Source organism: Myxocyprinus asiaticus, chromosome 26 (assembly GCF_019703515.2).
Source record: "Myxocyprinus asiaticus isolate MX2 ecotype Aquarium Trade chromosome 26, UBuf_Myxa_2, whole genome shotgun sequence".
Taxonomy (NCBI): Eukaryota; Metazoa; Chordata; class Actinopteri; order Cypriniformes; family Catostomidae; genus Myxocyprinus; species Myxocyprinus asiaticus.
This window is the reverse complement of record NC_059369.1, coordinates 7,882,735-7,906,484: the sequence shown is the minus strand read 5'-3', so window position 1 is coordinate 7,906,484 and position 23,750 is coordinate 7,882,735. Positions and strand designations below refer to the sequence as shown.

The window sequence follows — 23,750 nt, the reverse complement described above, 5'->3', positions numbered from 1 at the left end:
ACTCTTCTGTCTGTCTTTTGTGCTGTGTTTTTTGTTTGAGCACATGGTGTATGATAGTGTTCATTTGCCATGTGCTCTTCTGTTTTGTCAGTTGTGTTATGTGTGAGCACATGGCTTCCGTAAGGATTGTTTGCCATGTGTTTTCCTGTCTCACGTCTAGGCCCCACCCCCTTGTTACCTTGTTAGTTCTTTTTGTTATTTTATCCATTGTGAGATTTTTCTTTGTATTTTGTTTTATTTTTCAGTAAAGACTTTTAAACTTGCCACTGTTTGGGTCCTACCTCAAACTGTGACAAAGAAACACATTATTGCAATTTCTAATATGAACAGGGTCCCATGGTTATGGAAAATCTGTAAATGTCAGGGAATTAAAAAAATGAGGATTTCCAGGTCTGGAAAAGATCTTGAAATAAGTTAAATCTCAAAAAGTCAAGGAAATGTCTATAGTGAATGTAAGCTTTTCTAGTTATGATCTGCTCTAAAATATTTCCCTGTCTATAATTTTCTCTTTGTGAGTGCAAGCTCTGTAATCTTATTTTTAAATCATTATCCAGTAATCTGAACAACTGGAAAAATAATAAATAAATAAAAAAAAAAATCAAGGAAATATTATGGAAATTTATTGGTCAAAAGGTGTGGGAACCCTGTATAAAGTAAAGCTCTAAAACATTTACATCAATGGTTAGAGGAGTGTACAAAATTCCTAATTCCCTAGAAAATACGTATAATTATATTTATTATTTATATACTTTAAGCCTCATTCACAAAACCTCTACTCACACGAGCAGAGCTAATTTCTGTGTAAATGTTTCATAAGACCATTTTTGAAGAATGATTTTACAAATGACAAATTAGCTCATTGAAGCCCATTGAACTGGAGGAAATGTTTACATGTTAGCAATAAAAAAAAGGAAAATGCACCATATAACTGTCAAAACTATACATAACACAAATAAATACATGAAGATGAAGATAAATACATCTTACAGCATGGACAATAACACTAGATTAAACATTTATTCATAATTTAGCATTTACTCAAGAAAAAAATATTGGAATGCATTTGGGCAAGTGAAGCATTAGTTATTATTTACTTAAAAATACTAAAAGGTTAAACATGACAAAGCAAAATGCTGCAAAACACGAAGTACTCCAATGATTTTATTCATCAGAGAGAAACCGGACCTGGTACGACTTGACATAGCTGCTGTCCCACACGTACAGATGTTTATCTATGGGGTTGTATGAGATCATAGCCAGAAGCCCTCCAGGTGCCCTCAGAACCAAGCTGACACTGACAGGCTTCCCTTTCAGGAGGTCAAATGCGAAGGTCACCTTTATGTCCTTAATATCCGTGACATAGAGGATCCCGCAGGCGATGAACATGTTTCCGGCTTTGGTCCTGGGGTAGGTGGTGTTGATGTAGCTGGTGATGGAGAACGTCTTCTCATCCATTCGAGCCACCATGATGTTGTCGTCTATGCTGGAGGCAAATATGATCCACAGACCGTTCTCATCTGCTGCTAATTTGAAATACGTCTTTGAGTTGTGAAGGAGGTAGGACAGGTTGTGATACAGGGCGTTTTCAATGCTTAGGGTGTGTAAGATCTTTGTATGAAGGTCAAACCTGTGCATATTGGAGAGTAAGGATGTGTTATAAGATAAAATTTATTTAAAAAAGGAAAAAACATTTTAAAGCAGAGGTTTCCAACATTTACACTCTTAGAGAAACCCCACCGAGGGATCCCTAATAGAAAAAAAGTTAGATTTTCTTGTAACACTTTATAATTACTTTCATTAAAACATTATCATTACATTAATACTTAAATCAGATCATTAGTAAATATTCATTAAAATACTGTTGTTAGAAAATGTAAAAGAATTCTGTATATACAATATCTTTTCTGCTAAACACCTGCAGTACCTCCACAGACCCGTAGTTTTAAAGGAATAATTCTCCCAAAAATGAAAATGATGTAATCATTTACTCACCTTCACGTTGTTCCAAACCTGTATTATATTTTACACACACAAAAAATAATTTTAAGATTTACTCATTTAAATTTCATAACACAATTCCATCAAATTTAATTGTTATCTTTAACTAAAAACCTAAATATTTTTATATAAAAAAATTAGTTTTATTAATTTCAATTTGTTTCAAACTACACAATTCAATTAGATGGTATTTGCTTAACAAATTGAAAAAAAATAAATCCTAAAAAAATAGGCTGAAAATATTATTTTAGTGCATGGAATACAAAAAGAAATCTTTATCATAATGTGCTCTTTTTTATAATGAGGGGGAACACCATAAGAAACACTAAAAAAACTATAATACTAAAAAGAAAAAAACACTATAAGAGTATTTAGAGACGTGGCACAGGAAAACCAATGATATTTGACAACAACGTGTCTTGATGCTCCATTTTGAATTGGGTGCAAGTGCAAATGAGATTTCAAAACTATGGCAGTGAGGACATTTTTAAACAAATTTATTTTTACATTTTGGTCTTTGCCTTGACACAACTATTATATGGCTTGTATGGACTACTGTTATGGTATTTTATTTTATTTTGTATTTATTTTTTGGAGCTTGACAGACCTACCTTTACAAGAACAACAGGAATGTCATTAAATATTGTTAAATCGATTATTGATCAGCACATTATTTTCTCAATACGTTATTAAGGCGCCAATACATTAACATTCGCCGACATTTAAATTAGAAGCCTAATTTGCGTGCTTACAAATTCACTGTCAGTTGGCCTTCCGTTTAATGTAGTCTGGTGCAATAGCTTTGGGAGACCACAAGGGGGTGATATAACATTTACTGTATTTAATGCTGAAGGACTCGATGGGGTGCAGGTGGCAGTCCAAAGTTGTGAGTCTAGTCACCATACGCACAAAAGTTACGAAAATGTTTGTACTTCTTCAAGAATGAACAAGGTGACGTTGATGAGTTTACAGGTTAGTTTCACTGTTTGTAGCCTTGAATAAGTTTCTTTCACATTGTCAAACCACAAAAAGACATACTGTACTTGTAACTGAAAATACATTGTGTCGGCTATATGAAATAATCATATACACACTATATCATCCAGTGATGGCTAGAGAAAATCTATGTCCTTTGATAATGATTTGGGTAGAATTTAATGGAAACTATATGAGTTGTGCTCTGTGGAGCTACAGAATTTTGAGCAGCCTCCAGAGTCGTAGCTGGGCTTTATTTTTCTATGAAGGTATGCACACCGCAGCTTGATATCGGTTGGCTGCAATGGTGTGCGTACCTTCATAGAAATAATTGTTTCAAATTTTAGTATGGGCCATGTCGTTCACCAGACGCATGAATAATATACAAAGAGACAAAAACTATTGTGCGACGATTAGCCATATTTATATCTGAAAGAAATGGCGATATAGGTCGATAATCATCAGGAAAATTTTCTGATTATCGATGCATCAATCCCAAGCCTATGGAACAACACTGCACATTATGGAAATATTTCTTTTGCATTTGGAGCAACATGAGGGTGAGTAAATGATGACCGCATTTTCATTCTGAAGTGAACTAACCCCTTTAAAGAACTTCAAATCATGGTCTTATCAAGACCTGTCCATGCCATACTTTGCAATATTAGAAGTTCCAGCGATGTGGTAGAATATGGAGCCGTTATGTACAGTGTGGCCGCAACCTTGGAAAAACTTCCTGACGTCAATGGATTCACTGCTGCTGTTCTGGAACGCTGCAATGCTGTTATACTCCTTAATGATTCGACCTGAAAAATACAGCATCAGCGCACATGAAATGGGTGGAAAACCATTAAAGCCAAAATCCCTTTAAGGCAAGTCAGTTTACTCAGCGACCATCTTGGTAATGCCTTCGGGCAGTTATTTTCTAAGTACAGCTCTTATTTGCTTGCATGGCGAAGCAAATAACTGAACTGAAATCTGAAAAACTGTTGTCTATGTTTACGGTTCAAAAAACATATTTCCAATCACAAATAAAATCTGACATAAATGTATATTTCTCATCTCATATCAAAAATCTCATATTATCCTAAAAGAAGCTTAGAAAGCATCCAATATACTAACAGCTATGGCACAATGTTGTATTAATATTTGTGTCCAAAATGCTATTTTTATGTAGTAAGTGTTTTATAAAAGCGATTTGACTTTTAGTTTCTCATTCGATAGTTTTTAAACAGTTTTCATGTGTTGATGAGTAGATATGCTGTCTCTTTGGTACCTGAGAAATGTTCTGCTACCCAGATCTTCTCATCATCCTGAGCTGCGGTGTCCATCATCCATGCTCCAAACGTGCTGCTCATTTTCATTAGGTGTCTGGGGTTCAGCACGGACTTTATTATGCAATCTGACAGACACAAATGCACACCATCACATCTAATGTCGAGTTCATGTAGGCAGTTCATCAGTTACAGAACAGCTCATTTTTCTCTGGTTGGTACCATTTATCTTCCATGATGCCATTTTCTGGCTGATGGTATCATCATTTGGGACTGAATTCAGGTGACCTAAAGAGAAAGAGGAAATGTCACTATGTTAAAATTTGGAGAAATACTTTAGCCAGTCTGATTTTTGGACTTTCTGTCTTGATATTAATTGCTAAATTGTACTTTATCACTCACCCACAGTTTCCTTCACCATGTGGACATGCGCTCTGTGGTTCCTGTGTCTTGGGGGACCCTGGGGCCCAGGGGGTCCTGGAGGGCCGGGTGGACCGGGGAGGCCAGGGGGTCCCGCTGGACCAGGTGGACCTGCAGATTACAGCAGAAATAAATATCGCTAAACATTGCTGTGATCACAGAAGTACATGATGTAAAGATGTTTGCTAGTAAATTGCAAAAAGAGAAAAGTTCATCCAGAAATGAAAATTCATTTACTTGTCATTCCAAACCTATATGACTTTCTTCTGTGGAACGTAAAAGTACATTTTAATGGTATCAAATTAAGTAAAATCTACTTAACTTCATGAAATAATATTGAGTAAATTAAGTGAGTAACTTTTACTTACAAAATCTGATGCAAATTGTACTTAAATAAACTTAGTAAAATTTAAATGAACATTTTATTAGAGCATTTCTCATTTTGAACTTACAAACTCAGGTTTTATCATGTACCACATGACATACGGAAATCTTCCACAGGAAAATGCAATGCATGCTATATAGTCTATAAGACAACATCATCTTGCATTACTGGCATTAGAAACAAGATATAACCTGTGCATGCAGACCTCAACACTTGTTGCACAAAACACAATGACGGTAACAATTAACAGATTTTTTCTTTTCTTTTTTTTTTTTTTTTCTTTTTTTTTCATGAATGGGTAATTTTGACTAGAAAATTAACTTTAGACTACACAAAACAAGAGGTCATCAAAACACAATCTAATAATATATACTTACAAACAGTGAAACCATACAAGCTCAATTATTCAAGCTTGGTGCATGCTGGGAACATGCACCAAAAAGTTCAAAAAGTTAAATAGAATTTACTTATTTTATTTACCTGTGAAATTTACTCAAATTAGCTAATAAATATGACAAGGTTTTCTACTTTAGGATTGATACATTACACATTGTAACGATGACAAATAATCATAAATAATATTTACTTATTGAGTTGAGTACTGAGAACAAATTTTAATTAATATTTTTAAGTTCACACTTTAACTTATTTACTGTAGACAGTACTTAATCCTTTCAAAAAAGTTTGCATACCCTTGGAGAATTGGTAATATATGTACCATTTTTTAAAGAAAACATGAGTGAGCAGGCAAAACGCATTTCTTTTATTTCTTATGGGATTCATATTCAACTGTAGGTTATAACAGAATGGCACAATCATAAAACCCATGAAATCATGAAATGACCCCTGTTCAGAAGTCTGCATACCCTTAGTTCTTAATACTGTGTATTGCACCCTTTAGCTTCAATGACAGCGTGCAGTCTTTTGTAATAGTTGTCTATGAGGCCCCAAATTCTTGCAGGTGGTATAGCTACCCATTCGTCTTGGCAAAATGCCTCCAGGTCATGCAAAGTCTTTGGTCGTCTTGCATGAACCGCACATTTGAGATCTCCCCAGAGTGACTCGATGATATTAAGGTCAGCAGACTGTGATGGCCACTCCAGAACCTTCACCTTTTTCTGCTGTAACCACTGGAGGGCCAACTTGACCTTGTGCTTAGGGTCATTGTCGTGCTGGAAAGTCTAAGAGCGTCCCATGTGCAGCTTTCGTGCAGAAGAATGCAAATTGTCTGCCAGTATTTTCTGATAACATGCTGCATTCATCTTGCCATCAATTTTCACAAGATTCCCATGCCTTTAGAGCTCACACACCCCCAAAACATCAGTGATCCACCATGCTTCACAGTGGGGATGGTATTCTTTTCACTATAGGCCTTGTTGACCCCTCTCCGAACATAGCGCTTATGGTTGTGACCATAAAGCTCTATTTTGGTCTCGTCACTCCAAATTACAATGTGCCAGAAGCTGTGAGGCGTGTCAAGGTGTTGTCGGGCATATTGTAACCGGGCTTTTTTGTGGCATTGGCACAGTAAAGGCTTCTTTCTGGCAACTCGACCATGCAGCTCATTTTTGTTCAAGTATCGTCATATTGTGCTCCTTGAAACAACCACACCGTCTTTTTCTAGAGCAGCCTGTATTTCTCCTGAGGTTACCTGTGGGTTTTTCTTTGTATCCCTAACAATTCTTCTAGCAGTTGTGGCTGAAATCTTTCTTGGTCTACGTGATCTTGGCTTGGTATCAAGAGATCCCCGAATTTTCCACTTTTTAATAAGTGATTGAACAGTACTGACTGTCATTTTCAAGGCTTTGGATATCTTTTTATATCCTTTTCCATCTTTATAAAGTTCCATTACCTTGTTACGCAGGTCTTTTGACAGCTCTTTTCTACTCCCCATGGTTCAGTATCTAGCCTGCTCTGTGCATCCACGTGAGCACTAACAAACTCATTGACTATTTATACACAGACACTAATTGCAATTTAAAAAGCCACAGGTGTGGGAAATTAAACTTTAATTGCCATTTAATTGCCATCTGTAACAAGGCCAAACATTCAAGGGTATGTAAACTTTTGATCAGGGCCATTTGGGTGATTTCTGTTATCATTATGATTTAAAAGGAGCCAAATAACTATGTGATAATAAATGGCTTGATATGATCACTATCCTTATATAAAAGACAGTTTTTTTTTGCATGATCAGTCATATTTTCAAAATCAATGCCAAAATGTCACAATTTCTGCCAGGGTATGCAAACTTTTGAGCACAACTGTATATATATATATATATATATATATACATACAGTACCGGTCAAAAGTTTTGAAACACTTACTCATTCTTTATTATAATTTATAATTATTTTATTCCAAAATTTTTATAACACCAATGTTATATTTTAGCATCTTCAAAGTAGTCACCCTTTGCCTAGAATTTGCAGAAATGTACTCTTGACATTTTCTCAACCAACTTCTTGAGGTATCACCCTGGGATGCTTTTTAAACAGTATTGAAGGAGTTCCCATCTATGTTGGGCACTTATTGGCTGCTTTTCTTTATTATTTGGTCCAAGTCATCAATTTAAAATACTTTTTTTTTTTTTTTTTTTTAAATAAATGTTAGTTTTATAATTAAATAAATTAATATGGTGGCACAATTATATTTTTGTCTACAAAACTAATTTCAAACATTTAAGCATATGCCTTCAGATCAAAAGATTTTTAAGATTATGAGAAACATTTCAGTCAAGTGTTTCAAAACTTTTGACCGGTAGTGTGTGTGTGTGTGTGTGTGTGTGTGTGTGTATATATATATATATATATATATATATATATATATATATATATATATATATATATATATATATATATATTTTATTTTTTTTTTTTTTTTTTTATTTTTTTTTTTTTTTCTCAGTGTAATGACCAAAAATGTAAATAAAGCACCAAAAAAGTAGTCCAAAGTAGTCTTGATGTGCCAAGTTTTGATATACATGAGGACAAATGAGATATGAGAGCTCAGACACAGAGAAAGTTTTTTACTCCTCACTTCCTGACAGTCCCTTTTCACTATTTGCTTTTATAGTGTAGAAAAGAGCAGCACGGAGATTCTTCAAAATATCTTATTTTTGGAAGTTTGGAACGACATGAGGTTGAGCAGTGGTTCTCAATCTGGGAGCCGGGGGCCTCAGTTTTTTAAAAGGGCCCCAAGATTACTTAAAATGATTTTAACTAAGTTATACTAAAATAACTTGATTAATAAACATTAGGAAATCAAGTTTACAATGTAAACTGACATCATATTTCATCATATTTGCTAGAATGCACTGTTGAGCGTGCACTCTGAGAATTTCTTTGAGGGTTGAGAATCACTGAGGTTGAGTAAACAGAATTTCTATTTCACTTTAACTCTGTTTTTATAAAACTGCTCTTTACCCTCTACAATGACATCATTTGAAGGTTCGCCCTTTTCTCCAGGTGGTCCCGGGGGTCCAGGATCTCCTTTCTCTCCCCTCTCACCAGGCTCACCATTCTCACCTGGAGGACCTTCACACAGGTACAAAACCACAAAATCATTCACAAATGGCTTTTTCATCCTTGTCCATCTCACAACGGAGACCAGAAAGTGAATTTGTTTATGAATCTGAATTGCAATTGTAAACATAGTACTAAGCCATTACATCATTATTTTAAGTTTATTTTTACCTTTACAGCTACTACAAGAAAAAAAAAGTGTCAATAACAGGGGTGCAACTATCCATTAGTGGATATACTATAGTTGGTCTCGAGACCATGCTCAGAGTATCGCAATTCTAGTAGGTAGTGTTACAGCTGGGTGGTATGAAGTTCCATTTTTATAAACTACTTGTAACATTTACTTGTAGTAACCTTTGGCATGAGAATTGCTTACAAACAATCACTTGCCAATTTGTTATGGAAGTGAAACTAAAATTAATCATGGCCTCTCAGCAAGTGTTGCAAAACATTCTTATCATCTTTCAGAAAAAGACTATTCAAATTTTTCAGATAATTTTTCCACTACTTTACAAAGAATTTCCTTCAGGTTTTTTTCACAATATATTTGGTGAATTTCACTGGGCACTGAGCTGTTAGTCAGCTTTAATCAGAGCGGTGGTCATGAGTTTAGTATTTTCAGTGGGTGTTCACTGCTGTGTGACTAAAGCAGTATAAAATCCCCCTCCTCTTCCTCAGTGGATGAATGTTCGAGAAGAGGTTTAAAAAGAGGATATTCTCTTTCAGTTGTCCTTTTTTGACTCATTCATTTATGTGCATGATGGACCAATTTTCTATATTCTTCTGTGTAAAGCCGACCTCTTTTCCCTCGTTTTCCATGCAACCCTGGAATTCCATCTGTTCCATTATATCCCGGCATTCCGTCCACACCCGGCAAGCCTGGAATTACATAAAGTAAAAATATTTGAGTAACTCAGTGTAAAGAACGCTGTATATGGTATGTGTAAGGACAATGATGTAACCAGGCGAATCTCATGAACACTGTCAAGAACAAGTCATATTTCACCCCAGAAACAAAAACAAAGGTATATTAATTATTTTTGGTTTAAAGAAAATGAAGCCTAAATTCAGAACCAATGTAAAATAAAGACCATTTTACATTGTGATTTTATTTCCATGAAAATTAAGTAAAATGATCTCCTATAATTCTCATATCCTTATATATCGTGCTCATTTCTATTAAAAAAGATATACAGTATGTTATATTCTAAAGTATTTATACATCATGGCAGTATTTGTTGTAATGCCTTTCATTTATGCTGATTAAAAAATATTGTATAACAATATATTCTTACTACAATTCAGTAAAAATGACTATAACAGTACTGAGAATTTAATGAGATTAATCTAGAATAATGATAATTAAAAAAAATCATAAAATGACTATGTACTACAGTAATGAGAATGAAATATTTTGCATTATGATGATAAGAATTTGGGGGAAACGTGCTTAATTGTCAGTTGTCATAATTGTCAAAAAAAAAAAAAAATGTCCTTGAAAAGGCTTACTTATGCAGACTCTACTTTTTTATTTTAATTTTGAGGTGAAAAATACTTTTTTATTATTATATTTATTCTGTTTATTTTTTGAATAAATAATTATATATATATATATATATATATATATATATATATATATATATATATATATATATATATATATATATATATAAATAAAATGTATTTATTTATTTATTTTATTTATTTACAGTGTCAGATTCACCCATCATTAGAAGAGTTCATTTCCTACCTGGTAGTCCAGGTGGTCCTGTAGGAGACAAAAGTAAATCAAACTGTAAACTTGGTGGAGAACATTAAGATATTAAAATGACAAAATAAGAATGAGCCAAACAGATTTTGATTCTCACCAGTCAGACAGACTCCTTTATTGCTGTTGCAAATGTCCAGCAGAATTTTAACCTAAAACATTAGATTATAATTAATAGTGTAAAAAGGTCTTACTTTATAGCTGTATGTTGGGGGGTGGGGAAATCACCAAGAAAAATGTAATTATGTAAGCACTGGACCTTAGCTGAACCTTTGCCTTAAGCTCATTTGTGAAGATAAGACAAAGGATAACACTGTAGTTAAAATTAAATCAATCAATCAATAAATATATTTACACTCCACCATGATGCTAGGGTGATTACTAGGTGGTTATTTGGTCAAAAGAACCCACCCCCAAGACATTCTGGTCCATCGATATGGCTCAGGTCCATCCTTCAAAGAAAGTCAGTGGGGACTTTTTTTTAACGTTTTTTTTTTAATTGTCCGCCATGTGACAATTGTAAGTCAGTTCACATAGTAAAGCAAAAAGCACACCTTTTCTCAACAAGCTGCACGTTATGTAAAGGGTTCATTATCTAATTAGTCATTTGCAAATGCATTAGAAATCACTGACATGCAGTTATACTGTAACAACTTTCATGCTATACTTGCAAAATAGTGAGCATTTTAACTAACATGTTATAAATACTTAATACACTTATTCAAAGTTATATTTGAATATTAATTATATTAATACAAATAAATGCCCTAATTATGTAATGATTTATGCCACAATGCACCAAAAATAGGTGATTAAAATCTATGTATTACAAAATAAATGACAATAACAAGGTCTTCTTGCCCATTCACAACATAATAAAGCCTGATGACCATTAAACCATACTGAACTTTATGTACATGAGTTTATAATGTTGGCAACTCCTTACTAAATGCTTCATATGGGTCCACTTTACATTAAGGTACATTTTCATTGGTCACTAATCTTAATTCAGTGTTATGAAGCATTTATAACATGTAAGACAAATTGCTCACTGTTTGGCAGGTATTGAATGAAAATCACCCTTTTTATGCATGTTGCTATAGCTGCATATCAATGATTAATAATGCATTTGTAAATGAACAATTAATCATTAATGAACCCCTTTATAAACACTTAATAAAGGGAACATTATTGTAAACTTGTAAAGTGTTACCGAACAAACCCATAACCCAAAGTAGGAATAGTAATTGTAATGATTTCCTTATCTTAGAAAACACCACCAATAATACAAATTATAGTATTATAGTTTGAATAATACAAAAATTGTAATATAATTATAATAAATATAATTGGTCTCACAGCCTGATCTGCTGGCAGTTTCCCAATTAAACAAACCAACTTGACCAGATTGGGAGACCACCTAAGACCACCAAACCAGCTTAAGGTTCTTCAGGGATGTTTTTATAGTTCTGTCTGTATTTTGTTCTCAGATCCAATTTAGTTTGATAATAGATCGATGTCATAATAAAATAGATCAATAACAGCAGTTAATTCTGTAATTAATGTAAATATTAATCATGAGATGTTTTTGTCTCTTACTGGCACCATGGAGTACGTCATCATCATCATCATGCCATCCTGCTCTTGTGATTTGTGTTGGAGAAGCTGCCCATGTCTTTGCTGCTGATACTGTAAATCACCCAAGACTTCCTCTTCCAGACCCACGTCATGATCTGCAATCGGCCGTGTCCCCCGATGCTGCCGGCTGTGCTTGCTTCTGGAGTACTGATACTCTGCCTCATCTTCATTCACCTGCGTCATGAACTCCACCACAGAACTCTGAGATATTTCCACCATCTGCTCCCCCACCTTGGTCAGGTGAGCCCACAGCTCTCTCTGCTGGATCAGGAGCAGCACCAGACCGGCAGAGTTTATTAATGTCAAGACACACACGCTGTACAGTGCCCAGCGCACCTGCCAGGACATCCGGCCACCGCATTGCCTGAAACCTCCTGTTCTCCTCAACTCTGCCAATGGATCCAGCATACCAACTTGGTGTCCCAAAGACAACCCCTTCCCAGAAACTCCAAAAAGTTAGACTTTTAGACTTTTAGATTTGCTTCAATTTTAAAAACTGCAAAGCAAAACTAACTACAGCTCACAGATTTCAAAGGCAAGGCTCAAAAATAGAGTTGTAGACTATTCCCTTTAAAATGAAAAAGAAGGACATGGTGTCCAGAAGTGAGAAGACAATTGAAGTCCTTGTTCAGGGTCTGTCTGGACTGAGAGATGCTGGGCTCTTGTGTTGTTCTGATGCACTGGAGAAGAACCCCCTGCTTGTGCAGTCACCTGATTTACATGCAGTTGAGTTCATTCTTCAGCATGGCCGTGGGCTGACCAGCATAATCCAGATCCAACCAATGATGTGGAAGAATACTAGAGATGCAGAGAGCCACAGCAAGACTTCAGTAAACAGTTTTCCAGTGGTGACGGATATCACCGTTTTCATAGTTTTTGGGCAGTTCAAAGCTTTGTTAACCCCCCAAATCACCTCAAGTACATTGTACTAAACCTTCTTTTAATAAACAAAATCCAAAAAAACATAAACATACATTGGCCCCAAAAAGTATTTGGACATTTAAGCCACACTTCTCAATGTATGACTGTCTTTACATTTATCGCAAGCCCTTTCAACATTTAATCATGTGTGCTTACTAGTAACAATTATATATATATATTTTTTATGTCAACAATTACATTATTACTAGTGCAAAAGTCAATTCCTGATATTAACTATTGAATTACAACTTGTGCAAATACTATTTTTTCATATTTGTAAATTAATTTCAACATGTTAGATCTGGTATTTCAGATGAATGGATTTCAGATATCATTAAATTGAAGACTAATCTTAAAATACTTACTTACTAATTACAATAACGTTAAAGATTAAGTGAAAACCAAAACACAGGTATCAACAAGTAGCATTTTTACAAGTTGAAATTCAATTGATGATATCAGGAACAGACATTTGTAATAGTAACAATGCGATTATTGACATCAAAAAGTATCATTTTTACTAGTAAGAAGTACAAACCTGATATGTACAGCAAGCTCTTTCGACATTTAATCACTTGCATGATATGAATTATAGACATCAACAATTCCGTTTTTATTTCTGATTAAATGCTAATTATTGATTTCAGTAAATTATGTTTGCACTAGTAAAAACTCCTAAAATATTATTTTTATTAATTCCTAAAATAAAACAAATGCCTTTATAACTCACATAAATACCCATTCTTGATATAAAAAATGTAATCTGAACTAGTACATGGGAATTTCATGGAATTTCAACATTATTATTTTTATATAAAAAAAATAATTTCGTGAGCAGAATGTAACAACGATCTGTCATTCAATCCTGTTAAAAATCTCTATAATTAATTTCTTACTAGTTAAAATTACATATTCACACATCAGCAGTGCATTTCTTACTAGTAAAATAATATTGTGGTATCAATAATTACATTGTTGCTAGTGCAGATGTCCATTTCTGATAACAACAATTGAATTATTACTAGTGAAAATGCTACTTGTTAATATCTGTAAATTAACATGTTCATGAATTTTAACAAATTCAGTATTTTAGATATGATATCATTCAATTGAAGAGTCATTCAAGATATATTAAATGGCTTTCTTACTCATTACAGATAGCTAAACTTACAAAATTACAGATATGAAAAATTAGCATTTTTACTAGTAAGAAGTACATTGCAGATTTATTAGGAATATCAACTAGTAAGAAATTAATTTGAGATATCTGCAATTGCGTTTTGAACAAGACAAGAGGGAATGACAGATTATTGTGAAATTCTACTAGGGAAAATACAGCTACAGATATAAAAATAGGGCTTTTACAAGTTCAGTTTTTGATATCAAGAATGAAAATTTCTGGGAGTAATGACGTCATTTTTTATATTAAGAATTAAAACTTTCACTAGAAGTATTTCCATTCCTGATTTCAGTAATTAACATTTTAACTAGTGAAAATTAAAGATATTATATTCATATTTGGCACATGATTAAATGTCAAAATGGGCTTGCATTATTGCATTCATATTTTATTATGTAAGTCAAGTGGCATTTACTTAAAAGAAAGATAACACATAACACATTTATAAATTATAGCATCTCAGGATTCACTCTGTCATTGAAACTACTTATTTTATGTAAATAAAATCTTAATTCTGATCTAATCACAGCCTCTTAGTTTAACAAAGATAACCCTTCATTACCATAGAGAGAGAGGACTTCATTACTTTGAGGTAATGGATTTACTCAAATTCCTGGTAAAACTTTACAATGAGGTTCTGTTTGTTAACATTAGTACGTGAACTAATAATGAACAATACTTTTACAGTATTTATTATTCTTGGTTAATGTTAATTTCATCATATACTAATACTTTTTTTTATTAAAAGTTGTATAGGTTAACATTAGTTGGTGCAATTTGTACTAACATGAACTAATAATGAACAATTGTATTTTTATAAACTAACATTAACAAAGATTAATAAATGCTGTAAAAATATATTGTTCATTGTTATTTCATGATACCTAATGCATTAACTAATGAACCTTATTTTAAAGTGTTACCAAATTCCCTTAGTGCATTGAACTTGTTGGGGTTTACAGAGTTGGACACCTCTGTGAACTTGAAGAGAACTGACTTCATACATACACAAAAAATGACCTTGACACCAGTTCATGCATTTTTAAGTGTGATGTAAATATCCATTTACTTTTAAGGAGCCATTATATACTGTATAAGACAATAGTTCAACACGGACAAAACAATACTGACAAGAATTGGAGTTATTCAGCTCCAAGGTGATTTCATGGACATGTCAGAGTGAGTCAATGTCAGCAGTTATAGGAAAGGACATCCTTAAGGAAACTTGGTTTGTGTATGTATGGAGTCTAAGGCCTGACACGCAATTCAGATATTGCCTATATAACAGAACGTGACCCAGTTCTATAGTTTTAATTAGGATATAATCTGACATCTATAAGCACCTCAATCTCATTAAAACATATGGGCTGGTAACAACACAGTCTTTGATACACTTGCATTATGAGTGTGGAATACATCTGTCTTTGGAGCACACAGTATTGCCAGTACTGGACCTACAATTATAATATAAAAAAATAATGTGGTATTGTACAAGCAGACGATTTGTGCATAAAAAGAGATGAGAATTCTCCCTGTGCTCTGATGAATGTTGGTGCATTTCTGTATGAAGCTGTGTGGTCTGTCTACTGCCCTGCAGCTGTAGGTCATGGCCCAATACAACATACAAGCTGAGCTGCGAGCTCATTGGTTGGGTTTGTGTGTGCACACAAGCAAGACACAAGGTATCAGAGTGAAGTCTACTCTGCATGTGCTCATGCTGAGGGGGGTGTAGGGGTCAAATCAGTTCAGGCAGGTTTTTTTATCCAGTTAGCAGGCTGCCATAAGTGCCGCATAGGAAGAACTAGTAACTATTTTTTTTGTTTTTGTTTTGTTTTTTCAGAAGTTTATTCATGTTTGACATTCTCCATAGTGCTTCAAAGTAGAAAATTAGCGGACCACAAAACTCATCCAGTCAAGCCTGGTTTGTGACGATCTATAGAGTTCCTGAAAAGTACAATCTCCCATCAGACATCAGTTAAGTATATTTCACTTCTTCTGTGGAAACCCGGATTGTCCTCCTGCGTTGAAATCAGGAAGTAATCGCTTTTGCATAATCAATGACGAGCATGATTCAGAGGTCCCATTTTCCCTCTAAGATTAAGTTTTTACTCCACTGATGGTTATGTTAAAGATGCACTAAGTAAGATTTTAGCTGGCTCTTACTCATCCTGTCTGTCCCAGTAGTACTTGTGGTTTTGGACTGTATACTGACACTCATCGTCCCGAATACTGGAAGTTTGTTTACCAAATACTGCCCCTTCACACCAAATATGTTTGTTTATCTTCCGTTTTATTACTTTTAGTCTGTGTTTTTACCCATCTCATAATACACACCTCTCTATAATGGACATTCTTGTATCCAATCCAAATGAATTTTCACACACTGTAGCATGCTGGACTGTGACTGTGCAGCCGTGGCTCACGAGCTCTCTGCCCCGACTTAACACCGCCTTATGCTCGCACTTGATGTTCAATGTCGTGCCACTTATCCATGAGAGCTGCAGGTTGTAGTGGTTTGTTTCATGAATTCAGCAGGGACCTCTTGTTTGGACATTTTATCTATCCACTTGCACATTCTGTTCAGGACTGTCTGTTGGATTACATTACTCTTTATCAATACCATACCATCACTCTGGACTAAATTGTTGACTATGACTGGAGTCTTCATCTATTGTGAGTGTACATCACTTTCAACATATTTCTAAAAAATGCTATTCATGTCTTTATGTGTAAAACTTTTTTAATTAGCAAAAATTTACTTGGTGCACCTTTAAGGGTTGGGTTTAGGTTAGGGGGTAGAGCTAATACAAACATGCATTCCTCTTCATTGTATTACATCATTTACAACCAAAAACAATTCACTTTACAACTTATTTTTGGAACCCCTCTGTGGACATTTCACAGCACATACATGTACAAAAATACTGCCCGCTTCAGCCACTGGGGGCAGTAGTTCAGATTTTCGTTAGCACATACTAAGTTTTGCTCATGAACTGTCAACCTAACCATTGGCCTAATTCACAGTGAGATCAGTATGGCATAAACTGGCAGAATGTTGATCAGACTGCTTCCTTGTTTCCTAGCCAGAGAGGATTTTGGTCCATGAATAGAACTTCCATTTTTCTGAATTTAGCGTTTCAAGAAGATATAAATACTTGCGCCAAATTTTCTAATAATATTATCTACTGGGAGCATGTACAAGGGAAATAACAAAAGGCCTAATACCGAGCCTTGTGGCACACCATACTTTATCATTGTTAGACAGCTCTTTATTTACACAAACAAACAGGTAGCAATCTGACAGATAGTATTTAAACAAGGCTAGTGCCTATATACAAATGCTTTCAAGCCTGTTCAAAAGGATGTTATGATTTTATAGGATATAATTTATAGAGAACAATATTGGGTTATCTTCATATACTGTATTATAGGCAACTGATATTCTACTGTAAGTCCAATAAAAAAATGATTCAATTTTGAATAGAATTGCGAGTTTTGTAGCATAAAAAAATTAAATAAAACGGGGTGACACACAAATTATATATCAACAGTGACTTTTTATATAACAGGCCCTCAGAACTCAGAGGGGTCAGATGAGTGGACAATACTGTGTTCAGTTAAGGGAAGTGGTTTGGCTTCTCTCCTGCTATGTCACGTCTAGAACATTGCTGTCATTCTCTGTCACTTGGCTCTCCTCATGAGAAACCGAGCAGATGCCACCCACTACAGCCATATGTCTTGCATTGCTTTTACTGAACTGAACACACAACCCAAAGACAGTTGTCTGAGGTAACTCAGTGGGAGGACAATAAAAAGACATTAAAGACGTCATGAAAAAAATAATTATTCTAATTATTGATTATTGCTTTAAAAACAGAGTTGTAGAAGTTTCCAACTGGTAATCACCACAAACATTTTTCTACAGACACAATACAAATACTTTCTTGGAAATTGTGGTTAGAAAGCCAAAACATACAGTAAATGTAAATGATAAATAAATTTATGGTTGAAAATACCCACAATTCTCCCTCCTCCTGCCCTCCTGCCCACAGTTTTGCCACAAGGGACAAACAACTTGCAAAACCCAAGGATCACAAAGGCTGTATTCATATTTCAGTGACGTGGTTTTCAATGAGCAGAGGGACATTTTGTTCTCCAATGAATTAAAGATTTCTTGTATCCCTCTAAGAAATGACATTCCTTCCCTGTAAAAATTTTCCCCTATCCTTCATGAGAGGCCCCTGATTTCTAAGGAGCCCCAATCCAGAAGTGTGTGATGTTGCTGAATGTATGAAAGGTTGATGTCTTTATGGCAGAGTAAAAGTTTAAATCGGGACCACCCCGAGATTCTGACAACCAGGGAAATTCCTGGTGGACACCTCCACATACAATCACAGTACTTGATACACCATACGTCAAATAAACTTGTAAATATTAGATAAAAATATAAGTAGCGCTTGTTAAGTGAGTATTAAACTAGATATTTAACTTATGTAACTTGTTCTGCATTGTTTGTGCTACAGTCATTCATTATTCCTCAAATCGTGTGGCTTGTTGAGAAGAGGTCTGCTATTATTACTTATCTAAGATATCAGACTTACAATTTGTAACTGAGAGATGATAAATTGGACAAAAACATTCCATAAACTTACACTGAAGGGACCAATCAAATCTGGGGACCAAGAACACCCAAACAACGCCCTAGCAACAACCCCTAGCAAACAACCTCCTCTGGGTATTGAACAGGCGAAATATAATTAAGTAGCGGAGAGCTTTAACCCACAAGCTACCACCATGAAATTTTGACCAGTGTAAAATTCTTCTACTCCATTATTGAGAATCAAAATACAAATAAGGAAAGATCCAGAACATGCATTGCTCATTCCTGTTATGCAGTACCTTTTGAACTCTTGAAACTATAAATGCTAGTGTTGTAATTTAAGGAAGTATGACTATATGACTATAAGAGCAGACTTTCAGAAATATGCTCTAGGTCAAGCTTAGGCACATTAAGTTTACTAAGTTTAACTTGATTGTTTACACAGTGGTATGCAACTGAACAGCATGGAAATAAAGAGCTGAAGTTTGCCATGTTAGCCTGAATTGGTTTTGAAATTATCATACTATTTCCCAACCTGGTCTCATGGCAAGGCTTAATAATAGTTTGAGATGGCGAAAGCATATGAAATCGCACAAGCTCAACATGATCACACAGGAGGTCAGCATGTTGTTTCCGACACATCCGGTACCCTAGGATTGGCCACATTATGCGACTCATTGACAAGCACCACCTCCTATCAGACATTTTTGCAATGGCTCTATTGCAACGGCTCTATTGTTTTTACCTTCCCCTGTGTTGCGAATGGAAGCAACAAGTCAGCAGGGTGGGGGATGAGGGTTCGGATCCCATGTTGAAACCAGAAAGTAATCACATTCACATAATCAGTAATGCGTGTGATTCGGAGGTTGCATTTTTCCCTCTAACATTAAATTTTTTCTCCACTGATGTTTAGGCTTATTTTTAGGGTTTGAGTTGGAGGGGTACAGTTTATAAAATATGCATTCCTCTTCACTTTATTATAGTCTGTAAAGTTAAAAAAAACAAAACTCGCTTTTGGTGCCCCTCCGTGGACATTTCCTTTAGAAAATGAAGCTCACACGTGCCCATACGCCCAACAATACCTACCACTTTGGCCACTTGTGAGATCAGCCTGTTGGCTCATACAAAATCATACAACTTTTACTCCCATATAGAAAAATAAACGAACCAATGAACAATGCTATTACGATTTTTCCCAAGGTTAACCCTTAACCCAAACCTAAACCTACTGTAACCGTGAAAAGTCTAACCCTTTACCCCAGTGGTTCTCAATTTTTATGTTTGTAAGTTTCAAGCTAGTGTACAGCACCCAGTGACATGGCAAAAACATCCACTCAACCCAAAAAGTGAAATTACCTACAGTTCAATTAAAATGTTCCCTTACTTGCGATATTGTGATCAAATAAAATTTTGTAATATAATTAGTAAAATTGTGAGTTTCATATTTTAATTAATATAGACATGCTGGAAACATAACAGTGCACATACATAGTTGGAATAGCCCGCAGAAAAGAAAATATTCAGATGCATGTAAATTCTCAAAAAGAGCCATTTTTACATTATTAATAATACTATATTTGGCATGGTTGATGGACTGTATGTTTAGTTATGAGTGAATGAGTGTGTTTTAAAGGTCTGACACACACTCTAGATACTGAGCAAAGTTTCCCTCTCCTCACAAAAAAAAAAAAAAAGCCAGAATGCTGCATGCATCTGCTCTGACTGCATGCGCTAAGAGATGTCAGCTTAAGAGATATCAGCTTATTTCCATAAATTCTTTGCTGATGAAAGTGGGCGTTCAGTGAATTCCCAGCCATGTCTCTGATACTGATAAAAATGCACAAAGAGGGCAAACTGAAGTGACACAAAATAGCTTTTGTGTTCACCTTAACAATTTGTTTTGGTTTAAAATCTAACAGTGAAAAAAAAAAAAAAATGCAATTCCTATATAATCATGATGTTTTAAGATGGAATGAAACAAAAACATTTAGAAACTGTAGATTGATGATAAAATTCCTAAATTTTATTAACTGTCTCTAACATTATACATTACATTACACATATTAAATGTAAATACAGTGGCCCCAAAGGTATTAGGACACTTAAGTCACACTTAATATCTGAATGGATTAGATAGAAGATATCAAACATCTGCAAACAAATCTAGCTAACTAACAAACATAATCTAATAACAACTCATAATCATTTTTATCAGATGGCGAAATAAAACTTGCTGTAAATTACTGGGTAAATAACTGTAAAATAGCCAGTGTTTTGCTGTAATATCGGGGAACAGTATTTTACTGTAATATTAGGTGTATCTTTAGAAATTTATGTAGCACAAATAAATAAATTACAATAAATTACTCTATGTACCCATTACAGGTACCAACTGTAACATTAAACGGTAAATAACTGTACTTCGAAACTACTCCGACGCATTACGTCACTATATATTGCGAAGTGTATACATCTTCAGGCAGAAAACAAGGATTTAGGCATTAACACACACACACACACACACACACACACACACACACACATGTGCAGACTGCCTTATCCTAAACACGAAGGTGTTGCCCCTTTAAGGCAGCCAGGTGATTAAGTCATAGTTGGTTTACTTTTGAGTAAATCAATTCAGTTGTGGTGTTTTCATGTTTTAAGCCTTAAAATGTGGTGGTGGTGTAGTGGACTAAAGCACTGAACTGGTAAGCAAAAGGTTGTTGGTTCAATCCCCACAGCCACCACCATTGTGTCATTGAGCATGGCACTTAACTCCAAGTTGCTCCAGGGGGATTGTCCCTGAAATAAGGGCACTGTAAGTTGCTTTGGATAAAAGTGTCTGCTAAATGCATAAAATGTAAAATGGAACCTCCAACAATGAGTAAGGGAACCGTTCAAATTTGGTGAGGGTTTCTAAAATATATTATGTAAAGTGAAATCATTATTATGTGGTCTTGGACTCGTTCGGTTCCAGAAAGTTACATGGTTAGATAGTTTTTAGCCTCTCCTCACAACTTTCAGTAACATCACTTGGTGTTGCACATTATTTTTCACCTAACTGCATGTATCAACAATTGACCAACTCAGCTTGTTTATTTATTTTTAATTTTTTATTGGTTAGTCAACATTTGCCACAATGTACAGATGCAAACTGTGCGATGTGCCTTGCCGCCAACTAAGCGTTTTTTATATACATATAAAGAGACACCAACATAGAGTGGAATGCAGCAGTGCCCTTGTACATTTAAGAAATTCTCCTCATTAAGGTCACATATGCACAGAAATCACAGGCAGTCACAAAAACAGGATACACCTCCACTGTCAGGTCCCAGGGTGTGTATTTGTGGCTAGTAATTTTTCAGAGATGTGCTTCCACCTGCGAATTCATATTAGAGATGGTAGAAAAGTTTGCTGTCCAGTTGAAGGGTGCTTGAAATATTTTAGAGTGAGAACATCATTCACCACTCATTTATCATGGAAGCATAAACAGCCAGATCCAGTGCAACAGTCTTGTCTCCACAAACAGTGTGAGACAGCAACACCAACAGATCTGTCTCTTGATAGTCAACTACCTCCTACAGATCTCTCTCTTAATAGTGAGGTACCGTCTACATCGTCTTTTGAAAGTCATAGAAATACAATAGATGAAGAGGCTTTTTTACATAACTTGGCTCTGTTTTACCTGAAGATGCAGGGCAAAATGTTGTTACCTGCCAGTACAATTCAATCAGTCAGAGGAATTTCAAGCAGTTCATGTTGATGGAATGCAGGCCATGCTTGTTGGACTAAAAGAAAAGCTGTTATTATCATCAGATATACCATCATGTGACATAGACAAACTTATTGATGAACTGGTTACACCTTCTTCAAACAAAAGTTCAACTTTGTTGACCCAAAACAGATATATCTGGGCATTGACACAGCTGGTAAAGAACGCTTTTGTCAGTATGTGTCAGTTAAAGAAACCCTTGCATCTCTGTTTAGGCAGATATCAGTGAGGGAACAGTACAACCAGTCAAAAATGCTTGATTCTGGTGACAAAGTGATGGAGGATATAAAGGATGGCACATGCATCAAGCAAAATGCCACCTTGATGAGCATCCATCATCATTATCACTTATCTTGTACCAGGATGAAATTGTAAATCCACTTGGTTCGGGTAAAAAGAAACATAAAATCCTGGCAGTGTACATGACCCTAGGTGAGATTCTGCCACACAACTGCTCCTCTACTGTGTAGAGATGAGGACTCTAAACAGTTCGGTCAGGAGGTCTTTTCCAGCCTTGTTGCTGATCTGAAATATTTAGAGGATTCTGGATTTCAGTCTATAGATGGCACTATTCGTAGAGCCGGGCTTATTGGCATTTGTGAGGATAATCTTGGGTCTCATTGTATAGGTGGTTTTTCGGAAGATTTCAGTACCAACAGGTATTTCTGTTGGTACTGTCTAATTGACAGAGACACATTTTGCCAACAACTTTTAAATCTTGGCCTAAAAGGAACAAACAGACATTGTGCACATAGTGTTGATCAGCTCACAACTACTGATCAATGTATAGTAGATGGCATGAAATTCAATTCTGTTTTTAATTCCCTTAAATTTTTTCTTGTGTGTGGTGGACTCCCTCCATGCTTAGGCCACGATTTATTTGAAGGTATTGTACAATTCAGGCATTTAGGAAGTGACTCACAACGCACCATGTGCGTTTAAAGCAGATGGCCAACGACTTGGTGGTTCTGCTGCACAGAATTGGTGTATCTTTAGGCTCTTACCAATTTATGTAGCAAGTCAAATTAAAAACCTCATGGATAATGAGGTTCGGCAACTGTGCCTTAAACTGAAGGAAATGGTTGAGCTGATTTGTGCTCCCAAAATTAATCATAATGTGATTGACTACCTCAAGTTTTTAACACAAGAATAATGTCTCTGTAAGAAGTACCTTGTTTCCTGATGAGAGTCTGAAAGAAAAGCATCATTATTTGTTGCACTATGCAGGTTTGGACCATTGATTCACTTGTGGACCCTCAGGTTTGAAAGTAAACATTCATATTTTAAGAACTGT

General features: G+C 35.2%; 1 protein-coding gene across 1 annotated transcript; it reads right to left on the bottom strand.

Annotated features, from left to right (window-relative positions):
* Positions 1-618: 618 nt before the first annotated feature.
* LOC127417026 (gliomedin-like) lies at positions 619-12,652 on the bottom strand. The gene is made up of 10 exons (XM_051656711.1): positions 11,945-12,652; positions 10,446-10,497; positions 10,328-10,345; positions 9,376-9,456; positions 8,479-8,589; positions 4,650-4,778; positions 4,470-4,535; positions 4,250-4,375; positions 3,629-3,779; positions 619-1,627 (listed from the first exon to the last, which is right to left on the bottom strand). The coding sequence occupies exons 1-10, from the start codon at positions 12,389-12,391 to the stop codon at positions 1,162-1,164; spliced, it is 1,647 nt and encodes a 548-aa protein (XP_051512671.1). The 5' UTR covers positions 12,392-12,652; the 3' UTR covers positions 619-1,161.
* Between the last annotated feature and the right edge of the window lie 11,098 nt (positions 12,653-23,750).

What these genes read in the sequence shown, in the direction of transcription:
- LOC127417026 (XM_051656711.1), bottom strand. Translation starts at nt 12,391, where the DNA reads ATGCTGGATCCATTGGCAGAGTTGAGGAGAACAGGAGGTTTCAGGCAA. An exon ending in CATGGTGAAGGAAACTGTGG is followed by an intron (nt 4,536 to 4,649) that starts GTGAGTGATAAA and finishes CTTTCTCTTTAG; the next exon opens with GTCACCTGAATTCAGTCCCA. An exon ending in GGAACTTCTAATATTGCAAA is followed by an intron (nt 1,628 to 3,628) that starts GTATGGCATGGA and finishes CAATATGCACAG; the next exon opens with GTTTGACCTTCATACAAAGA.